Source organism: Medicago truncatula, chromosome 7 (genome assembly GCF_003473485.1).
Source record: "Medicago truncatula cultivar Jemalong A17 chromosome 7, MtrunA17r5.0-ANR, whole genome shotgun sequence".
Classification (NCBI taxonomy): domain Eukaryota; kingdom Viridiplantae; phylum Streptophyta; class Magnoliopsida; order Fabales; family Fabaceae; genus Medicago; species Medicago truncatula.
In genome coordinates this window covers 51792120-51811628 of record NC_053048.1, presented here as the reverse complement: position 1 = coordinate 51811628, position 19509 = coordinate 51792120, and the positions used below count along the sequence as shown (strand labels likewise).

Below are 19509 nucleotides of genomic sequence, written 5' to 3'. Positions count from 1 at the left end.
CTTAGAGGATGATAAGAGAAAGTGTTTACCTCTTTGTAATATGAACCTTTTATTTTACATGTTTCACATTGTTTTGCTAGATCGAATGGTCCTCATCTATTACAAGGTCCCCATGTAACAACAGGACATCCAAATTCCTAGATCAACGGTGAATTTTATACATTGTCATGTTTCACGTTTTATATGTCCAAATAACAAACAACACTCAGATAATAATAATTAACAGAATCATCATAATAAACGAAACACAAAAAAACATTCAACATTAAAAAAGTACCAAACATGTATCAAACCCCAAATCTATCTTACAAAGACCAACCATTATTATTTAGATACAAATGGTAACAAAATCTAAAAAAAAAAAAAGACTCGATAGCAAAATAATAAACAAAGTTTCATTCCATCAATGCAAGAACCAATCTGAAGCCCTAATCGTTTGAGTCGGATAAAGCATCTGCCACGGGTTCAGTTGTGGATCTGGAATCTTTGGAATCTTTTCCCTCTCAGCTTTTTCAATGATCGATTTCAGAAACTTCAATTGATCTGTCAATTCCTGTGTCTGAGCTCTGAGGACACCATTAGCAGCTTCGTTTGCATTGAAACCTTCTTCCCTCACCCTAATGTTCTCCGACAATCGCCGATTCTCGTTTCGCAACCTGTTTGCTTCATCTTGATAATCCTCCAACAGTTTCTGCTTCCTCTCCCGTGATCGCCGTGCGGATTCACGGTTCGAAATCATTCTCTTCCTTTTTCTCTCGTCCATCGCTCCATTCACACCATCAGAACCCGAACTCGTCACACGTTGAACAGAAGCCATTAAATTTGTGAGAAGATAAATAATGATAAGAAAGAAGAGAAGAATAAGCGATTTAGAGAAAGTTGCTTATGAAAAGACGTAAAACCAGTACAGAAAAGCAACGGAGAAAGAATGAAGGAGACGAATACGATACATTAGTGTCGTAAAAACAACATTGGAGAGGTTTTCAAAAACCCTAACCCTCTCTCTATGAGAATGAAACCCTAGATCCGATAGAAGAGAAGAGAAGAGAAAAAACGAATGGTTGAACCAAAATTGTGATAAGGAGTTTGTGGGAAAGGGCTGTGATTTATAGATTATTATTGCAATCTAAAGAAGGAAATAAAATTGGGCTGGGTTGGGTTTTATACAAAAAGAGAAAGAAAGCGAAATGTGAGGATGGGGGAGGTTTGTTTGTAAAACTATATTTTATTTAAAGAAACTAATTTTGAGAAAAGTGATAAGGACGCTGACAATGACGTGTTTAGTCACGAAAATTTCGTTCATCCACTAATTTTGATTATAATATTTTTTTTATCAAAATATTGGGGAAAAATATATAATTTATGAATATTTTAAAATAAACAATGAAGACTTATCTTAATACTTCACAATTATTTTGACTAAGTTTGATGGTCAAAAAAATTTATTTTGACTGAATTTAATTCTGATATGAAAATGTTATAGTAGTAAACTTCTTTTGTCAAAAATATTATTAAAATAAATCTCGTTAAAAATATCTTAGGATTAGGTTATTAGCATTTGCTATAAAAGATAATTTAATTTCATTGTTATCCATAAATAATAATTAATATACTTTTTGTTATTAATGGATAAGAATGAAAGTAAAATAGTTTTTTGATAAACAATATTGATTAAAATATTTTTTTAGTCAACAAAATACAATTAATATAGTTTTAACAATTTTTTTTTTAACAAGCAAAAATAATATATATATTAAACACAAAAAACAACTCCTCTAGCACAAGATGTGCCAAATAGGTATGATAATGGGGTGGAGTGGAGACGAGTTTTACATTTCCCGTCTCCATACCTAATTTTCATATATTTACCTGTTACCCTACCCATATCTAACAGGGATGAGAAATCGAATCTCATCCCCGTCTCCGAAGGGTTCAGGTGTCCCCGCCCCATCCCCGTCCCTGCATTGAATATTTTTTTAATAAAAAGTAGAAGTTTTTTTGCATCCCCAAGAGCAACGTTGTAATACATTATCCAACAATAAGCTCACTTTCACATTTGTTAGACAAAATGATTTAGTTGATCATTTAAGTATCAATGGTAGTTTTTAGTAACATGACAATTATCAAACAAAATAACATAACATATCAACATAAAATAATTTTTTACATTTGGGACAGGTTTGGGTATGGGTTCGGGGTGGGTACCTTATACTCGTTACCCGTCTCATACCCGTGTTTTGTGTAACACCCCGTTTTCCCAATATACAAATTTCTTAAACAATTATCAGAGTAAAAACCATAAACGGGATATCACATAGAAACGTAATCCAAAACAGTTAAATAATGATTTAACCTTCACAAATTATCTTTAACATAGCAGCGGAAAATCATAATCATAATTCGTAAAACGATTTTGGCACGCAGGCCCAATAAGTATCTCAAAAGAGTTTATCAAAACATAAGCAGTTCACGTAAAAGAATGAAGCATGTTATAGCATATAACCCCATCCCGTTACGTATCAGAGCGACCTAGACGACACAGTGAAGGCAAGGCCAACTCACGAAGCAACTGCACACTAAGCACGATCACCTGCAAGTTACCCATACGAAGGGCAACATTTTCAAGCAGAAGGGGTGAGATTTCATAATAAAATAACATTAATCAATGTAATTGCGAATCATAATTAACATCATAAACATTCCATTATTAACTTTGCATAAATGCTAAACAGTTATCACGTAATCATATATCCAATTCATTATGAACAACGAAACATAATCAAATAACACTTATCACATAATCACATATTCATTCATTATCAACAAGGCATCTTAATCATGACAATGTGACAATGCTCCTAGACTCCTTATATGCATGTGGTACCAATCGCCATCATAAGTATTAATATACTTTAATCGTGCGGAGGACAAAGCTCCTATAAATCGTGCGGAGGACAAAGCTCCTAATTTTCGTGGTGAGGACTAAGCTCAATGATATGCTATGCATGGACTCTTAACAACAAAACACGTAATCAACGTAATCAACATGCATCCAATAATTTGGAGCTAAACTTTATCATATACTTATGCACTTAGTTAAACAACGGAAGCAGCATAAACAAGTCACATATCAAGATGATATTATTATATCAATAGCACGTAAATTGCATTATTATCAAACCTTCATATCTTGCATGAATATACGATACATTAATTCATATTCAATTAATATCAATATAACCTAGACAACTCTACAGGCTGCATTAAACGTCATCACTAGGTCTCATTACCAGCTAGGGGTTCACTCTTGATCAACAGGTGCGACACAGATCGCACAGACACTCAGGAAACTACAATCTGGTTGTACTCGCGAGGCGAGAGTTCTTACTCGCCATGGCGAGCACCACTCAACTCCCAAACTAAGCTTGTTCTGGGTTCCCTCTGGTCCTACATTCATTCCTAATCAATACTAGGTATGTTCAGGTACTCAAAGGCATACAAGATTCAACTAAAAAGGTCGAAACACGAAATATGACATGCACTCTGCCTAAGCTCGCGAGGCGAGGAAGGTTGCTCGCCATGGCGAGTTGAACCAAACAACTCGCGAGGCGAAGGAAAGGGGCTCGCGTGGCGAGCGATGAAGTTCATCACTCGCGAGGCGAGGATCATCACTCGCCGTGGCGAGCGATGAACAGAAGCACGGGCAGACTAGGGTTTTTCTCAAAAATCCAACACACAACATGGTTCAAAGCCTAATTTTGATTCCAGAATTCATCCTAAACATATTCTAAGGTTAAAGGACGGTTTCTACATCAATCTAAACAAGTTTTACCGTTTGATCATCAATTTTTAGGGTTTTAACCTAATTCCAAAACTTTTCTAAATCAATCCTAACTTTGTCAATTAATCATCAGAATTACAACAATCAATGCTATTGAATTACTAGTCTCACCCTTACCTGGTTATGAAGAAATCGCATCTCTCTCTATGCTCTTCTCCCTTCTAAGCTTTTTCTCCCTTTTCCAAAAGTTTTCACGTACAATGAGTTTCTAAAATATTAGGTCTTCTCCTATTTATACCTCTTTCTAATAACTTATCTTATCTCACTTTCTCCCCCAAAACTATCTAAAATATCAAAACAGCCCTCAACTAAATATTTTTCAAATCTTTATTTTATTTAACAATAAAATAAATTCTCTAATCTTATCAATTCCTCCAAAACTCATAACCTAACACGTCATCAATCAAATCACCACAATTTATCAAAACATATCAAAATCATACATATATTATATAAATATAATATAATCACCTAAACTCGATTAAATAACGATTAAACGAAAGTGGGCGTTACAACTCTCCCCCACTTAAAGGACTTTCGTCCTCGAAAATTTACCTCAAGCAAACAACTCTGGATAAGACTCCAGCATCTTACTCTCAAGCTCCCACGTCAAGCTTTCACCAGTCGCTCCCGACCAAACGACTCTGACGAGAGGTATCTCCTTGCCTCTCAACGTCTTCACTTTACGATCATCAATCCTTACCGGTAAAGTCTCTACCGTAAGGTTGTCTCTAACTTGCACATCGTCGCTTTGGATTACATGAGATGGATCCGGAACATACTTTCGAAGTTGCGACACATGGAAAACGTTGTGCAAATTCGCAAGATGCGGCGGTAAACCCACTCGGTAAGCCACCGTTCCAACTCTTTCCAATATCTGATACGGACCAATGAACTTCGGGGTCAACTTCTTTGACTTCAAAGCACGTCCTACACCAGTCATAGGAGTGACTCTCAAAAACACGTGGTCTCCTTCTTGGAATTCAAGATCTTTTCTACGCTTATCATGATAACTCTTTTGTCGACTCTGCGACGCCTTCATTTTCTCTTGGATCATCTGAACTTTCTCAGTAGTTTGCTGAACAATCTCTGGTCCTAAGACCACTCTTTCTCCTGATTCAAACCAACACAACGGAGTTCTGCATCTCCGACCATACAAAGCTTCGAACGGTGCCATTCCAATACTAGAATGATAACTATTATTATATGTGAACTCGATCAACGGAAGATGACTATCCCAAGTTCCTCCTTGCTCAAGAACACAAATTCTCAACAAATCCTCTAGCGACTGAATTGTCCTCTCCGACTGACCATCTGTCTGTGGATGATACGCCGAACTCAATCTCAACTTCGAACCCAAGGCCTCTTGCAAACTTTTCCAAAATCTAGAAGTAAATCTTGGATCTCTATCTGATACAATGCTCGAAGGAACACCATGCAACTTCACAATCTCTTTGATGTAAATCTCTGCCAACTGGGCAACAGGGAAACTAATATTAATAGGTAGGAAATGAGCTGACTTCGTCAACCTATCAACAATAACCCAAATTGCGTCGCTCCCTCTCGGAGTATTCGGCAAACTCGTCACAAAATCCATCGATATACTATCCCATTTCCATTCTGGCACATCTAAAGGTACCATCATCCCAGCGGGTTTCTGATGCTCGACTTTCGACTTCTGACAAACTAAACAGGAATACACAAACTGTGCCACATCTCGTTTCAAACCAGACCACCAGAAAATCTTCTTTAAATCATGATACATCTTCGTAGCTCCCGGATGAATACTCAAGCTACTTCTATGACTCTCTTCAAGAATCATCTTCTTAATCTCTTCATTGTCTGGGATACAAATTCTTCCTCGGAATCTCAACACACCTTGATCATCGATTTTAAAATCACTGTCTTCAGTCTGATCTCTAGCAACCAACAAGTCCACAAACTTTACATCAACTTTCTGTGCTTCCTTGATACTTTTCAGAAATTCACTATCAATCTTCAGCATACCCAGTTTCACACTTTGAGGTGACCATTCGCAAACCAAACTCATATCTCTAAACTGTTCAAGCAATTCGAACTCTTTGACCATCATGGCGGACATATGCAATGTCTTCCTACTCAAGGCATCTGCAACAACATTAGCTTTACCTGGATGATAATTCAAACCAAAGTCATAATCCTTCAACAATTCGAGCCATCTTCGCTGTCTCATATTCAATTCCTTCTGATCGAACAAATACTTCAAACTCTTGTGATCACTAAACACCTCAAATCTCGAACCATACAAGTAATGTCTCCATATCTTCAATACAAAGACTACGGCCGCCAACTCGAGATCATGCGTAGGATAATTCTTCTCATGAACTCTCAACTGTCTTGAAGCATAAGCTACCACTTTACCTTCTTGCATAAGTACACCTCCTAAACCCAACTTGGACGCATCACAATATACCACAAAAGGTTCATCTGACTTCGGCAAAATTAACACTGGAGCAGTTGTCAAACGCTTCTTCAATTCACCGAAACTTTTCTCACAATGGACGTCCCACACAAAAGTTTTACCTTTACAAGTCAACTGCGTTAGCGGAAGAGCTAACTTAGAAAACCCTTCAATAAACCTTCTATAGTAACCAGCTAAACCCAAGAAACTTCTAATCTCAGTAACGGACTTTGGAGTCTCCCACTGTGATACCGCTTCAACTTTAGACGGATCCACTGCAATACCATCTCCGGAAATAACATGGCCAAGGAAACTCACCTCTTTCAACCAGAATTCACACTTAGACAATTTAGCATAAAGCTTCTTCTCTTTCAACACTTGTAAGACAATCTTCAGATGCTCAGCATATTCTTCTTCAGTCTTGGAGTAGATCAAAATATCGTCGATAAACATAACCACAAACCGATCCAAAAATGCATGGAAGATGCGATTCATATACTCCATAAACACTCCAGGTGCATTGGTCACACCGAAAGGCATAACTTTATATTCATAGTGACCATAACGCGTTCTGAAAGCCGTCTTCTGCATATCTTCGTCTTTTACTTTAATCTGGTGACAACCTGATCTCAAATCAATCTTGCTGAAAACTCGTGCACCCACTAGCTGATCCATCAAATCATCAATTCTCGGAAGTGGATACCTATTCTTGATAGTTACCTTGTTCAACTGTCGATAATCAATACACAACCGCATACTACCATCTTTCTTCTTTACTAGCAAAACCGGCGCTCCCCAAGGTGAAACACTTGGTCTAACAAACTTCTTCTCAAGCAAGTCTTCTAACTGTTTCTTCAACTCAGATAACTCAGAAGCAGACATACGATAAGGTGCCATCGAGACCGGCTTCGTTCCAGGAACAAGATCAATAGAAAACTCAACTTCTCTCTCTGGAGGCACATCAGGAATCTCATCTGGAAAAACTTCAGGAAATTCACACACCACCGGTAACCTGTCAATCACTGCTTGATTCTCAATAGATAAAGTAGCCATCAACGAAAACATCAAGATACCGTCGCGTTCCAGTTGCTTCAGCTGCTTAGTAGATAAAAACTCTGCACCACTTTCCTCTTCGACGGAAGAGAAATGTACTGACTTGCTAAAACAATTAATAAGAACGTGGTTGTACTCTAACCAGTTCATACCCAAAATCACATCCATACCACTCAAAGGTAGACAAACTAAATCCATTTCAAAATCACGACCAAACATAGACAAAGGACATTTCAAACATACGAGAGAAGTAGTCACCGAACCCTTAGCTGGAGTTTCGACAACCATCTCTCCATTCATATCAGACAAATCAAGACCCAAAGCAGAAACACAATCGAAAGCAATAAAACAATGCGTAGCACCAGTATCAATAATAGCAACTAAAGGAGTATTATTAATATAGCAAGTACCTCTGATCAAACGATCCTCATTCTCTGTCTGAGTCCCAGTCAAAGCAAAGACCCTACCAGTAGTCGGCGCCCTCTTAGGCTAAGTACACTGTGAACTAATGTGACCCTCTCCGTTGCAATTAAAGCAAACAATGTCTGTACGGTTGCAATCAGCCACCACATGACCCTTCTTACCACACCGGACACACTTCTTGATTTCCTCAGGACAGGCGTTGCTCTTGTGGCCTTTCTCGCCACAATTGAAGCACACAATCTCTGCAGCATCCTTCTTCTTAGGCCGCCTAACATCGACCATCTTCTGTTTTCCTTTATCAGTAGGGGCACTGTACGGCTTAGGACGACTCTGCTGTCCCTTGCCCTTCCTTTCATTCACTACCTTGTAGTGAGCCTTGGTATCCTCCTCATAGATCCTGCAGCTATTAACCAAGTCCTGAAAAACTCTCAGCTGTTGGTATCCAATCGCCCTCTTAATGTCGGGCCTCAAACCGTTCTCGAACTTGATGCATCTCGAGAACTCAGCATTCTCTGCAGTATAGTGCGGATAGAACTTAGACAGCTCCACGAACTTGGCAGCATACTCTGTCACGGACATATTTCCTTGCTTCAGCTCAAGGAATTCGATCTCTTTCTTCCCGCGAACATCTTCCGGAAAGTATCTTCTCAGGAACTCTCTCCTGAACACAGCCCAAGTCACGACAGCTCCTTCCTGCTCGAGGGTAGGCAGAATAGCAACCCACCAGTCATCAGCTTCATCGGCCAGCTGATGAGTACCAAACCGCACCTTCTGATCTTCAGTGCACTGCATAACTCGGAAAATCCTCTCAATCTCCTTAAGCCACGTCTGGGCTCCATCAGGGTCATAACGTCCTTTGAAAGTCGGAGGGTTCTTCTTCATGAACGTCTCCAACATCCTAGCTTCAGCATTTGCACCAGCATTCACGTTAGGTTGTTGTCCCACAGCTTGGGCAACAGCCTGTAGAGCAGCAGCTAACGCAGCATCGTTTCTTCCAGCCATTTCGGATATTCTACAAAAGTAGCAACAACAACATAAGATAGTAATATAAATATTACTAAGACTCGACACGACTCTCTAATTGACCGGACAGATCGACCTGCTCTGATACCAATTGTAACACCCCGTTTTCCCAATATACAAATTTCTTAAACAATTATCAGAGTAAAAACCATAAACGGGATATCACATAGAAACGTAATCCAAAACAGTTAAATAATGATTTAACCTTCACAAATTATCTTTAACATAGCAGCGGAAAATCATAATCATAATTCGTAAAACGATTTTGGCACGCAGGCCCAATAAGTATCTCAAAAGAGTTTATCAAAACATAAGCAGTTCACGTAAAAGAATGAAGCATGTTATAGCATATAACCCCATCCCGTTACGTATCAGAGCGACCTAGACGACACAGTGAAGGCAAGGCCAACTCACGAAGCAACTGCACACTAAGCACGATCACCTGCAAGTTACCCATACGAAGGGCAACATTTTCAAGCAGAAGGGGTGAGATTTCATAATAAAATAACATTAATCAATGTAATTGCGAATCATAATTAACATCATAAACATTCCATTATTAACTTTGCATAAATGCTAAACAGTTATCACGTAATCATATATCCAATTCATTATGAACAACGAAACATAATCAAATAACACTTATCACATAATCACATATTCATTCATTATCAACAAGGCATCTTAATCATGACAATGTGACAATGCTCCTAGACTCCTTATATGCATGTGGTACCAATCGTCATCATAAGTATTAATATACTTTAATCGTGCGGAGGACAAAGCTCCTATAAATCGTGCGGAGGACAAAGCTCCTAATTTTCGTGGTGAGGACTAAGCTCAATGATATGCTATGCATGGACTCTTAACAACAAAACACGTAATCAACGTAATCAACATGCATCCAATAATTTGGAGCTAAACTTTATCATATACTTATGCACTTAGTTAAACAACGGAAGCAGCATAAACAAGTCACATATCAAGATGATATTATTATATCAATAGCACGTAAATTGCATTATTATCAAACCTTCATATCTTGCATGAATATACGATACATTAATTCATATTCAATTAATATCAATATAACCTAGACAACTCTACAGGCTGCATTAAACGTCATCACTAGGTCTCATTACCAGCTAGGGGTTCACTCTTGATCAACAGGTGCGACACAGATCGCACAGACACTCAGGAAACTACAATCTGGTTGTACTCGCGAGGCGAGAGTTCTTACTCGCCATGGCGAGCACCACTCAACTCCCAAACTAAGCTTGTTCTGGGTTCCCTCTGGTCCTACATTCATTCCTAATCAATACTAGGTATGTTCAGGTACTCAAAGGCATACAAGATTCAACTAAAAAGGTCGAAACACGAAATATGACATGCACTCTGCCTAAGCTCGCGAGGCGAGGAAGGTTGCTCGCCATGGCGAGTTGAACCAAACAACTCACGAGGCGAAGGAAAGGGGCTCGCGTGGCGAGCGATGAAGTTCATCACTCGCGAGGCGAGGATCATCACTCGCCGTGGCGAGCGATGAACAGAAGCACGGGCAGACTAGGGTTTTTCTCAAAAATCCAACACACAACATGGTTCAAAGCCTAATTTTGATTCCAGAATTCATCCTAAACATATTCTAAGGTTAAAGGACGGTTTCTACATCAATCTAAACAAGTTTTACCGTTTGATCATCAATTTTTAGGGTTTTAACCTAATTCCAAAACTTTTCTAAATCAATCCTAACTTTGTCAATTAATCATCAGAATTACAACAATCAATGCTATTGAATTACTAGTCTCACCCTTACCTGGTTATGAAGAAATCGCATCTCTCTCTATGCTCTTCTCCCTTCTAAGCTTTTTCTCCCTTTTCCAAAAGTTTTCACGTACAATGAGTTTCTAAAATATTAGGTCTTCTCCTATTTATACCTCTTTCTAATAACTTATCTTATCTCACTTTCTCCCCCAAAACTATCTAAAATATCAAAACAGCCCTCAACTAAATATTTTTCAAATCTTTATTTTATTTAACAATAAAATAAATTCTCTAATCTTATCAATTCCTCCAAAACTCATAACCTAACACGTCATCAATCAAATCACCAAAATCACCACAATTTATCAAAACATATCAAAATCATACATATATTATATAAATATAATATAATCACCTAAACTCGATTAAATAACGATTAAACGAAAGTGGGCGTTACAACTCTCCCCCACTTAAAGGACTTTCGTCCTCGAAAATTTACCTCAAGCAAACAACTCTGGATAAGACTCCAGCATCTTACTCTCAAGCTCCCACGTCAAGCTTTCACCAGTCGCTCCCGACCAAACGACTCTGACGAGAGGTATCTCCTTGCCTCTCAACGTCTTCACTTTACGATCATCAATCCTTACCGGTAAAGTCTCTACCGTAAGGTTGTCTCTAACTTGCACATCGTCGCTTTGGATTACATGAGATGGATCCGGAACATACTTTCGAAGTTGCGACACATGGAAAACGTTGTGCAAATTCGCAAGATGCGGCGGTAAACCCACTCGGTAAGCCACCGTTCCAACTCTTTCCAATATCTGATACGGACCAATGAACTTCGGGGTCAATTTCTTTGACTTCAAAGCACGTCCTACACCAGTCATAGGAGTGACTCTCAAAAACACGTGGTCTCCTTCTTGGAATTCAAGATCTTTTCTACGCTTATCATGATAACTCTTTTGTCGACTCTGCGACGCCTTCATTTTCTCTTGGATCATCTGAACTTTCTCAGTAGTTTGCTGAACAATCTCTGGTCCTAAGACCACTCTTTCTCCTGATTCAAACCAACACAACGGAGTTCTGCATCTCCGACCATACAAAGCTTCGAACGGTGCCATTCCAATACTAGAATGATAACTATTATTATATGTGAACTCGATCAACGGAAGATGACTATCCCAAGTTCCTCCTTGCTCAAGAACACAAATTCTCAACAAATCCTCTAGCGACTGAATTGTCCTCTCCGACTGACCATCTGTCTGTGGATGATACGCCGAACTCAATCTCAACTTCGAACCCAAGGCCTCTTGCAAACTTTTCCAAAATCTAGAAGTAAATCTTGGATCTCTATCTGATACAATGCTCGAAGGAACACCATGCAACTTCACAATCTCTTTGATGTAAATCTCTGCCAACTGGGCAACAGGGAAACTAATATTAATAGGTAGGAAATGAGCTGACTTCGTCAACCTATCAACAATAACCCAAATTGCGTCGCTCCCTCTCGGAGTATTCGGCAAACTCGTCACAAAATCCATCGATATACTATCCCATTTCCATTCTGGCACATCTAAAGGTACCATCATCCCAGCGGGTTTCTGATGCTCGACTTTCGACTTCTGACAAACTAAACAGGAATACACAAACTGTGCTACATCTCGTTTCAAACCAGACCACCAGAAAATCTTCTTTAAATCATGATACATCTTCGTAGCTCCCGGATGAATACTCAAGCTACTTCTATGACTCTCTTCAAGAATCATCTTCTTAATCTCTTCATTGTCTGGGATACAAATTCTTCCTCGGAATCTCAACACACCTTGATCATCGATTTTAAAATCACTGTCTTCAGTCTGATCTCTAGCAACCAACAAGTCCACAAACTTTACATCAACTTTCTGTGCTTCCTTGATACTTTTCAGAAATTCACTATCAATCTTCAGCATACCCAGTTTCACACTTTGAGGTGACCATTCGCAAACCAAACTCATATCTCTAAACTGTTCAAGCAATTCGAACTCTTTGACCATCATGGCGGACATATGCAATGTCTTCCTACTCAAGGCATCTGCAACAACATTAGCTTTACCTGGATGATAATTCAAACCAAAGTCATAATCCTTCAACAATTCGAGCCATCTTCGCTGTCTCATATTCAATTCCTTCTGATCGAACAAATACTTCAAACTCTTGTGATCACTAAACACCTCAAATCTCGAACCATACAAGTAATGTCTCCATATCTTCAATACAAAGACTACGGCCGTCAACTCGAGATCATGCGTAGGATAATTCTTCTCATGAACTCTCAACTGTCTTGAAGCATAAGCTACCACTTTACCTTCTTGCATAAGTACACCTCCTAAACCCAACTTGGACGCATCACAATATACCACAAAAGGTTCATCTGACTTCGGCAAAATTAACACTGGAGCAGTTGTCAAACGCTTCTTCAATTCACCGAAACTTTTCTCACAATGGACGTCCCACACAAAAGTTTTACCTTTACAAGTCAACTGCGTTAGCGGAAGAGCTAACTTAGAAAACCCTTCAATAAACCTTCTATAGTAACCAGCTAAACCCAAGAAACTTCTAATCTCAGTAACGGACTTTGGAGTCTCCCACTGTGATACCGCTTCAACTTTAGACGGATCCACTGCAATACCATCTCCGGAAATAACATGGCCAAGGAAACTCACCTCTTTCAACCAGAATTCACACTTAGACAATTTAGCATAAAGCTTCTTCTCTTTCAACACTTGTAAGACAATCTTCAGATGCTCAGCATGTTCTTCTTCAGTCTTGGAGTAGATCAAAATATCGTCGATAAACATAACCACAAACCGATCCAAAAATGCATGGAAGATGCGATTCATATACTCCATAAACACTCCAGGTGCATTGGTCACACCGAAAGGCATAACTTTATATTCATAGTGACCATAACGCGTTCTGAAAGCCGTCTTCTGCATATCTTCGTCTTTTACTTTAATCTGGTGACAACCTGATCTCAAATCAATCTTGCTGAAAACTCGTGCACCCACTAGCTGATCCATCAAATCATCAATTCTCGGAAGTGGATACCTATTCTTGATAGTTACCTTGTTCAACTGTCGATAATCAATACACAACCGCATACTACCATCTTTCTTCTTTACTAGCAAAACCGGCGCTCCCCAAGGTGAAACACTTGGTCTAACAAACTTCTTCTCAAGCAAGTCTTCTAACTGTTTCTTCAACTCAGATAACTCAGAAGCAGACATACGATAAGGTGCCATCGAGACCGGCTTCGTTCCAGGAACAAGATCAATAGAAAACTCAACTTCTCTCTCTGGAGGCACATCAGGAATCTCATCTGGAAAAACTTCAGGAAATTCACACACCACCGGTAACCTGTCAATCACTGCTTGATTCTCAATAGATAAAGTAGCCATCAACGAAAACATCAAGATACCGTCGCGTTCCAGTTGCTTCAGCTGCTTAGTAGATAAAAACTCTGCACCACTTTCCTCTTCGACGGAAGAGAAATGTACTGACTTGCTAAAACAATTAATAAGAACGTGGTTGTACTCTAACCAGTTCATACCCAAAATCACATCCATACCACTCAAAGGTAGACAAACTAAATCCATTTCAAAATCACGACCAAACATAGACAAAGGACATTTCAAACATACGAGAGAAGTAGTCACCGAACCCTTAGCTGGAGTTTCGACAACCATCTCTCCATTCATATCAGACAAATCAAGACCCAAAGCAGAAACACAATCGAAAGCAATAAAACAATGCGTAGCACCAGTATCAATAATAGCAACTAAAGGAGTATTATTAATATAGCAAGTACCTCTGATCAAACGATCCTCATTCTCTGTCTGAGTCCCAGTCAAAGCAAAGACCCTACCAGTAGTCGGCGCCCTCTTAGGCTAAGTACACTGTGAACTAATGTGACCCTCTCCGTTGCAATTAAAGCAAACAATGTCTGTACGGTTGCAATCAGCCACCACATGACCCTTCTTACCACACCGGACACACTTCTTGATTTCCTCAGGACAGGCGTTGCTCTTGTGGCCTTTCTCGCCACAATTGAAGCACACAATCTCTGCAGCATCCTTCTTCTTAGGCCGCCTAACATCGACCATCTTCTGTTTTCCTTTATCAGTAGGGGCACTGTACGGCTTAGGACGACTCTGCTGTCCCTTGCCCTTCCTTTCATTCACTACCTTGTAGTGAGCCTTGGTATCCTCCTCATAGATCCTGCAGCTATTAACCAAGTCCTGAAAAACTCTCAGCTGTTGGTATCCAATCGCCCTCTTAATGTCGGGCCTCAAACCGTTCTCGAACTTGATGCATCTCGAGAACTCAGCATTCTCTGCAGTATAGTGCGGATAGAACTTAGACAGCTCCACGAACTTGGCAGCATACTCTGTCACGGACATATTTCCTTGCTTCAGCTCAAGGAATTCGATCTCTTTCTTCCCGCGAACATCTTCCGGAAAGTATCTTCTCAGGAACTCTCTCCTGAACACAGCCCAAGTCACGACAGCTCCTTCCTGCTCGAGGGTAGGCAGAATAGCAACCCACCAGTCATCAGCTTCATCGGCCAGCTGATGAGTACCAAACCGCACCTTCTGATCTTCAGTGCACTGCATAACTCGGAAAATCCTCTCAATCTCCTTAAGCCACGTCTGGGCTCCATCAGGGTCATAACGTCCTTTGAAAGTCGGAGGGTTCTTCTTCATGAACGTCTCCAACATCCTAGCTTCAGCATTTGCACCAGCATTCACGTTAGGTTGTTGTCCCACAGCTTGGGCAACAGCCTGTAGAGCAGCAGCTAACGCAGCATCGTTTCTTCCAGCCATTTCGGATATTCTACAAAAGTAGCAACAACAACATAAGATAGTAATATAAATATTACTAAGACTCGACACGACTCTCTAATTGACCGGACAGATCGACCTGCTCTGATACCAATTGTAACACCCCGTTTTCCCAATATACAAATTTCTTAAACAATTATCAGAGTAAAAACCATAAACGGGATATCACATAGAAACGTAATCCAAAACAGTTAAATAATGATTTAACCTTCACAAATTATCTTTAACATAGCAGCGGAAAATCATAATCATAATTCGTAAAACGATTTTGGCACGCAGGCCCAATAAGTATCTCAAAAGAGTTTATCAAAACATAAGCAGTTCACGTAAAAGAATGAAGCATGTTATAGCATATAACCCCATCCCGTTACGTATCAGAGCGACCTAGACGACACAGTGAAGGCAAGGCCAACTCACGAAGCAACTGCACACTAAGCACGATCACCTGCAAGTTACCCATACGAAGGGCAACATTTTCAAGCAGAAGGGGTGAGATTTCGTAATAAAATAACATTAATCAATGTAATTGCGAATCATAATTAACATCATAAACATTCCATTATTAACTTTGCATAAATGCTAAACAGTTATCACGTAATCATATATCCAATTCATTATGAACAACGAAACATAATCAAATAACACTTATCACATAATCACATATTCATTCATTATCAACAAGGCATCTTAATCATGACAATGTGACAATGCTCCTAGACTCCTTATATGCATGTGGTACCAATCGTCATCATAAGTATTAATATACTTTAATCGTGCGGAGGACAAAGCTCCTATAAATCGTGCGGAGGACAAAGCTCCTAATTTTCGTGGTGAGGACTAAGCTCAATGATATGCTATGCATGGACTCTTAACAACAAAACACGTAATCAACGTAATCAACATGCATCCAATAATTTGGAGCTAAACTTTATCATATACTTATGCACTTAGTTAAACAACGGAAGCAGCATAAACAAGTCACATATCAAGATGATATTATTATATCAATAGCACGTAAATTGCATTATTATCAAACCTTCATATCTTGCATGAATATACGATACATTAATTCATATTCAATTAATATCAATATAACCTAGACAACTCTACAGGCTGCATTAAACGTCATCACTAGGTCTCATTACCAGCTAGGGGTTCACTCTTGATCAACAGGTGCGACACAGATCGCACAGACACTCAGGAAACTACAATCTGGTTGTACTCGCGAGGCGAGAGTTCTTACTCGCCATGGCGAGCACCACTCAACTCCCAAACTAAGCTTGTTCTGGGTTCCCTCTGGTCCTACATTCATTCCTAATCAATACTAGGTATGTTCAGGTACTCAAAGGCATACAAGATTCAACTAAAAAGGTCGAAACACGAAATATGACATGCACTCTGCCTAAGCTCGCGAGGCGAGGAAGGTTGCTCGCCATGGCGAGTTGAACCAAACAACTCACGAGGCGAAGGAAAGGGGCTCGCGTGGCGAGCGATGAAGTTCATCACTCGCGAGGCGAGGATCATCACTCGCCGTGGCGAGCGATGAACAGAAGCACGGGCAGACTAGGGTTTTTCTCAAAAATCCAACACACAACATGGTTCAAAGCCTAATTTTGATTCCAGAATTCATCCTAAACATATTCTAAGGTTAAAGGACGGTTTCTACATCAATCTAAACAAGTTTTACCGTTTGATCATCAATTTTTAGGGTTTTAACCTAATTCCAAAACTTTTCTAAATCAATCCTAACTTTGTCAATTAATCATCAGAATTACAACAATCAATGCTATTGAATTACTAGTCTCACCCTTACCTGGTTATGAAGAAATCGCATCTCTCTCTATGCTCTTCTCCCTTCTAAGCTTTTTCTCCCTTTTCCAAAGGTTTTCACGTACAATGAGTTTCTAAAATATTAGGTCTTCTCCTATTTATACCTCTTTCTAATAACTTATCTTATCTCACTTTCTCCCCCAAAACTATCTAAAATATCAAAACAGCCCTCAACTAAATATTTTTCAAATCTTTATTTTATTTAACAATAAAATAAATTCTCTAATCTTATCAATTCCTCCAAAACTCATAACCTAACACGTCATCAATCAAATCACCAAAATCACCACAATTTATCAAAACATATCAAAATCATACATATATTATATAAATATAATATAATCACCTAAACTCGATTAAATAACGATTAAACGAAAGTGGGCGTTACATTTTGAGATCGGAGAAAACCCATACCCATACCCAAACTTAGTCAAAACGGGGAAAACTCGTCAAATTGGGTTTGATTCGGGCGGGTAACCACATGTATGAATTTTGTTGCCATGCCTAGTGCCAAAAGAATTACTTATGGCACAAAGTAGCAGTTACACAACCAACAAACAAACCATTAAGTGATGCCTAAGCATTGAAACGGACTTGAACACCACCTATCTGTGTCAAACTTAAAGGAAGCCTTTTTGGATTTCATTGAGACTAAAGACAAATATTTCACTTTATCTAGCAACCTAGGCATAAGAGTTACAACATTATTGAAAAACCTATTATTGCACTCGACATAAAACCCACACGCACAATAGCCAAATAAGCTGAAGGAATGACCGCTTTGCTTTGCCACCACATGCTAGATGCACGAATTGAAGAAAATGATCGGCTATAACATTAATTACATGTTGGATCATAATATTATTAAATGATTTTTTAACTATTTAACAAATGGTTTTTTGAGTCGACATAATATTATTAAAATTGTTTTAACAAATGTTGGATAATAAACTTTTTAATAATAAAATTTAATCATATGTTAGAGTAAAACTTTTTTTAAAGGAGTGTAAAAATTCTTGGAAAAATGTAATGTGGACTGTAAATGTAAAATTGTTATTATTGGGTTAAAACTTATGTTGCGTGAATTAAAATAAAAAGTGGAAATCCTACATTAGATTGATCACACGCATTAGTATTGTTTATACAATAGGAGTGTACCTCTAAGGGGTATATAATCATGTGAAAGAAGTAAGTACCGGCGAAAAAATATATATTCATTTCTATTTTTATTTTTGAGAGGAAAAAATATATATTCATATATTTTATCATTTAGAAATGTTAAATTAAATAATTAATTTAATCAATATTAAAAAGTGTTTTCTTGGTCTCTAAATTTTGCTAAAATATTTTGGAACGCAGTTTGAAATATTTTAGTGCACAGTCTAAATTATTTTACCATGCAATCTAATATATTTCGTTACTTGATCTGAAATATATTTTGGTATGTAATATAATATTTTGGTGCACAATCTAAAATATTTTAGCATGCAATCTAGGATAGTTCGTTACTTGATCTGAAATATATTTTGGCATGTAATATAATATATTTTGTACTCGATATGATATATTTTAGTACTCAATTTGAGATATATCTGTACTAAATCTAATATGTGAATACTTGTTCCCAAAGTTTCTAACGTATTAGTATGAATTTTCTCTGTAAACAGAGAGTTCGATTAGTTCATTCCACACGTCGAAAAATATTTTGAAACTTCAAATCTTTTTATTCTCTGTACACCATTATTAAAATGGTATTCTTTTCAAAAAAGACGAAACCACTAGTATGTTCAAAATTAAAAATCTTTTTTTTTATTTGTGCGGTTTTAATATTTAACATGTCGACTTTTTTACGATGATAGATGCACATAACATTTTCCCCATATTTTCAACGAGTTTTATTAAGAGTACAAATTATTCATGAAACAACTACATCTTATTATCATGAAATGAATCGTAAAACTGAAAAGAAAGCAATTAAAATTTTTACCAAGTGAGTTGTTTAAATTGTTAATTCGATCGGTACTGTATCTCATTGATGAGTGAACTTTTATTAATTGTTTGTTGTGTGCTAAATGAAATGCCCTTTTTTGATGTTATGTTTTTATTGATACTGTTACTGAATAAATCCATTTAACTGCTTTTGGAGTTACTACACATATTTTGATAGTTTTTTTTTTTTTTAATGTTAATGTAATAAAATATTTTTTTTTTGAAGCATGTTAATGTAATAAATTTAGGCATTTAATTGTTTTTCACTCTCT

General features: G+C 38.1%; 1 protein-coding gene across 1 annotated transcript; it reads right to left on the bottom strand.

The window, feature by feature from the left end:
- Positions 1 to 219: 219 nt before the first annotated feature.
- Positions 220 to 1189, bottom strand: LOC11431569 (bZIP transcription factor 53). The gene has a single exon (XM_003625920.4). It carries the CDS (start codon positions 815 to 817, stop codon positions 404 to 406), a length of 414 nt encoding a protein of 137 aa, XP_003625968.1. The 5' UTR covers positions 818 to 1189; the 3' UTR covers positions 220 to 403.
- Positions 1190 to 19509: the final 18320 nt, after the last annotated feature.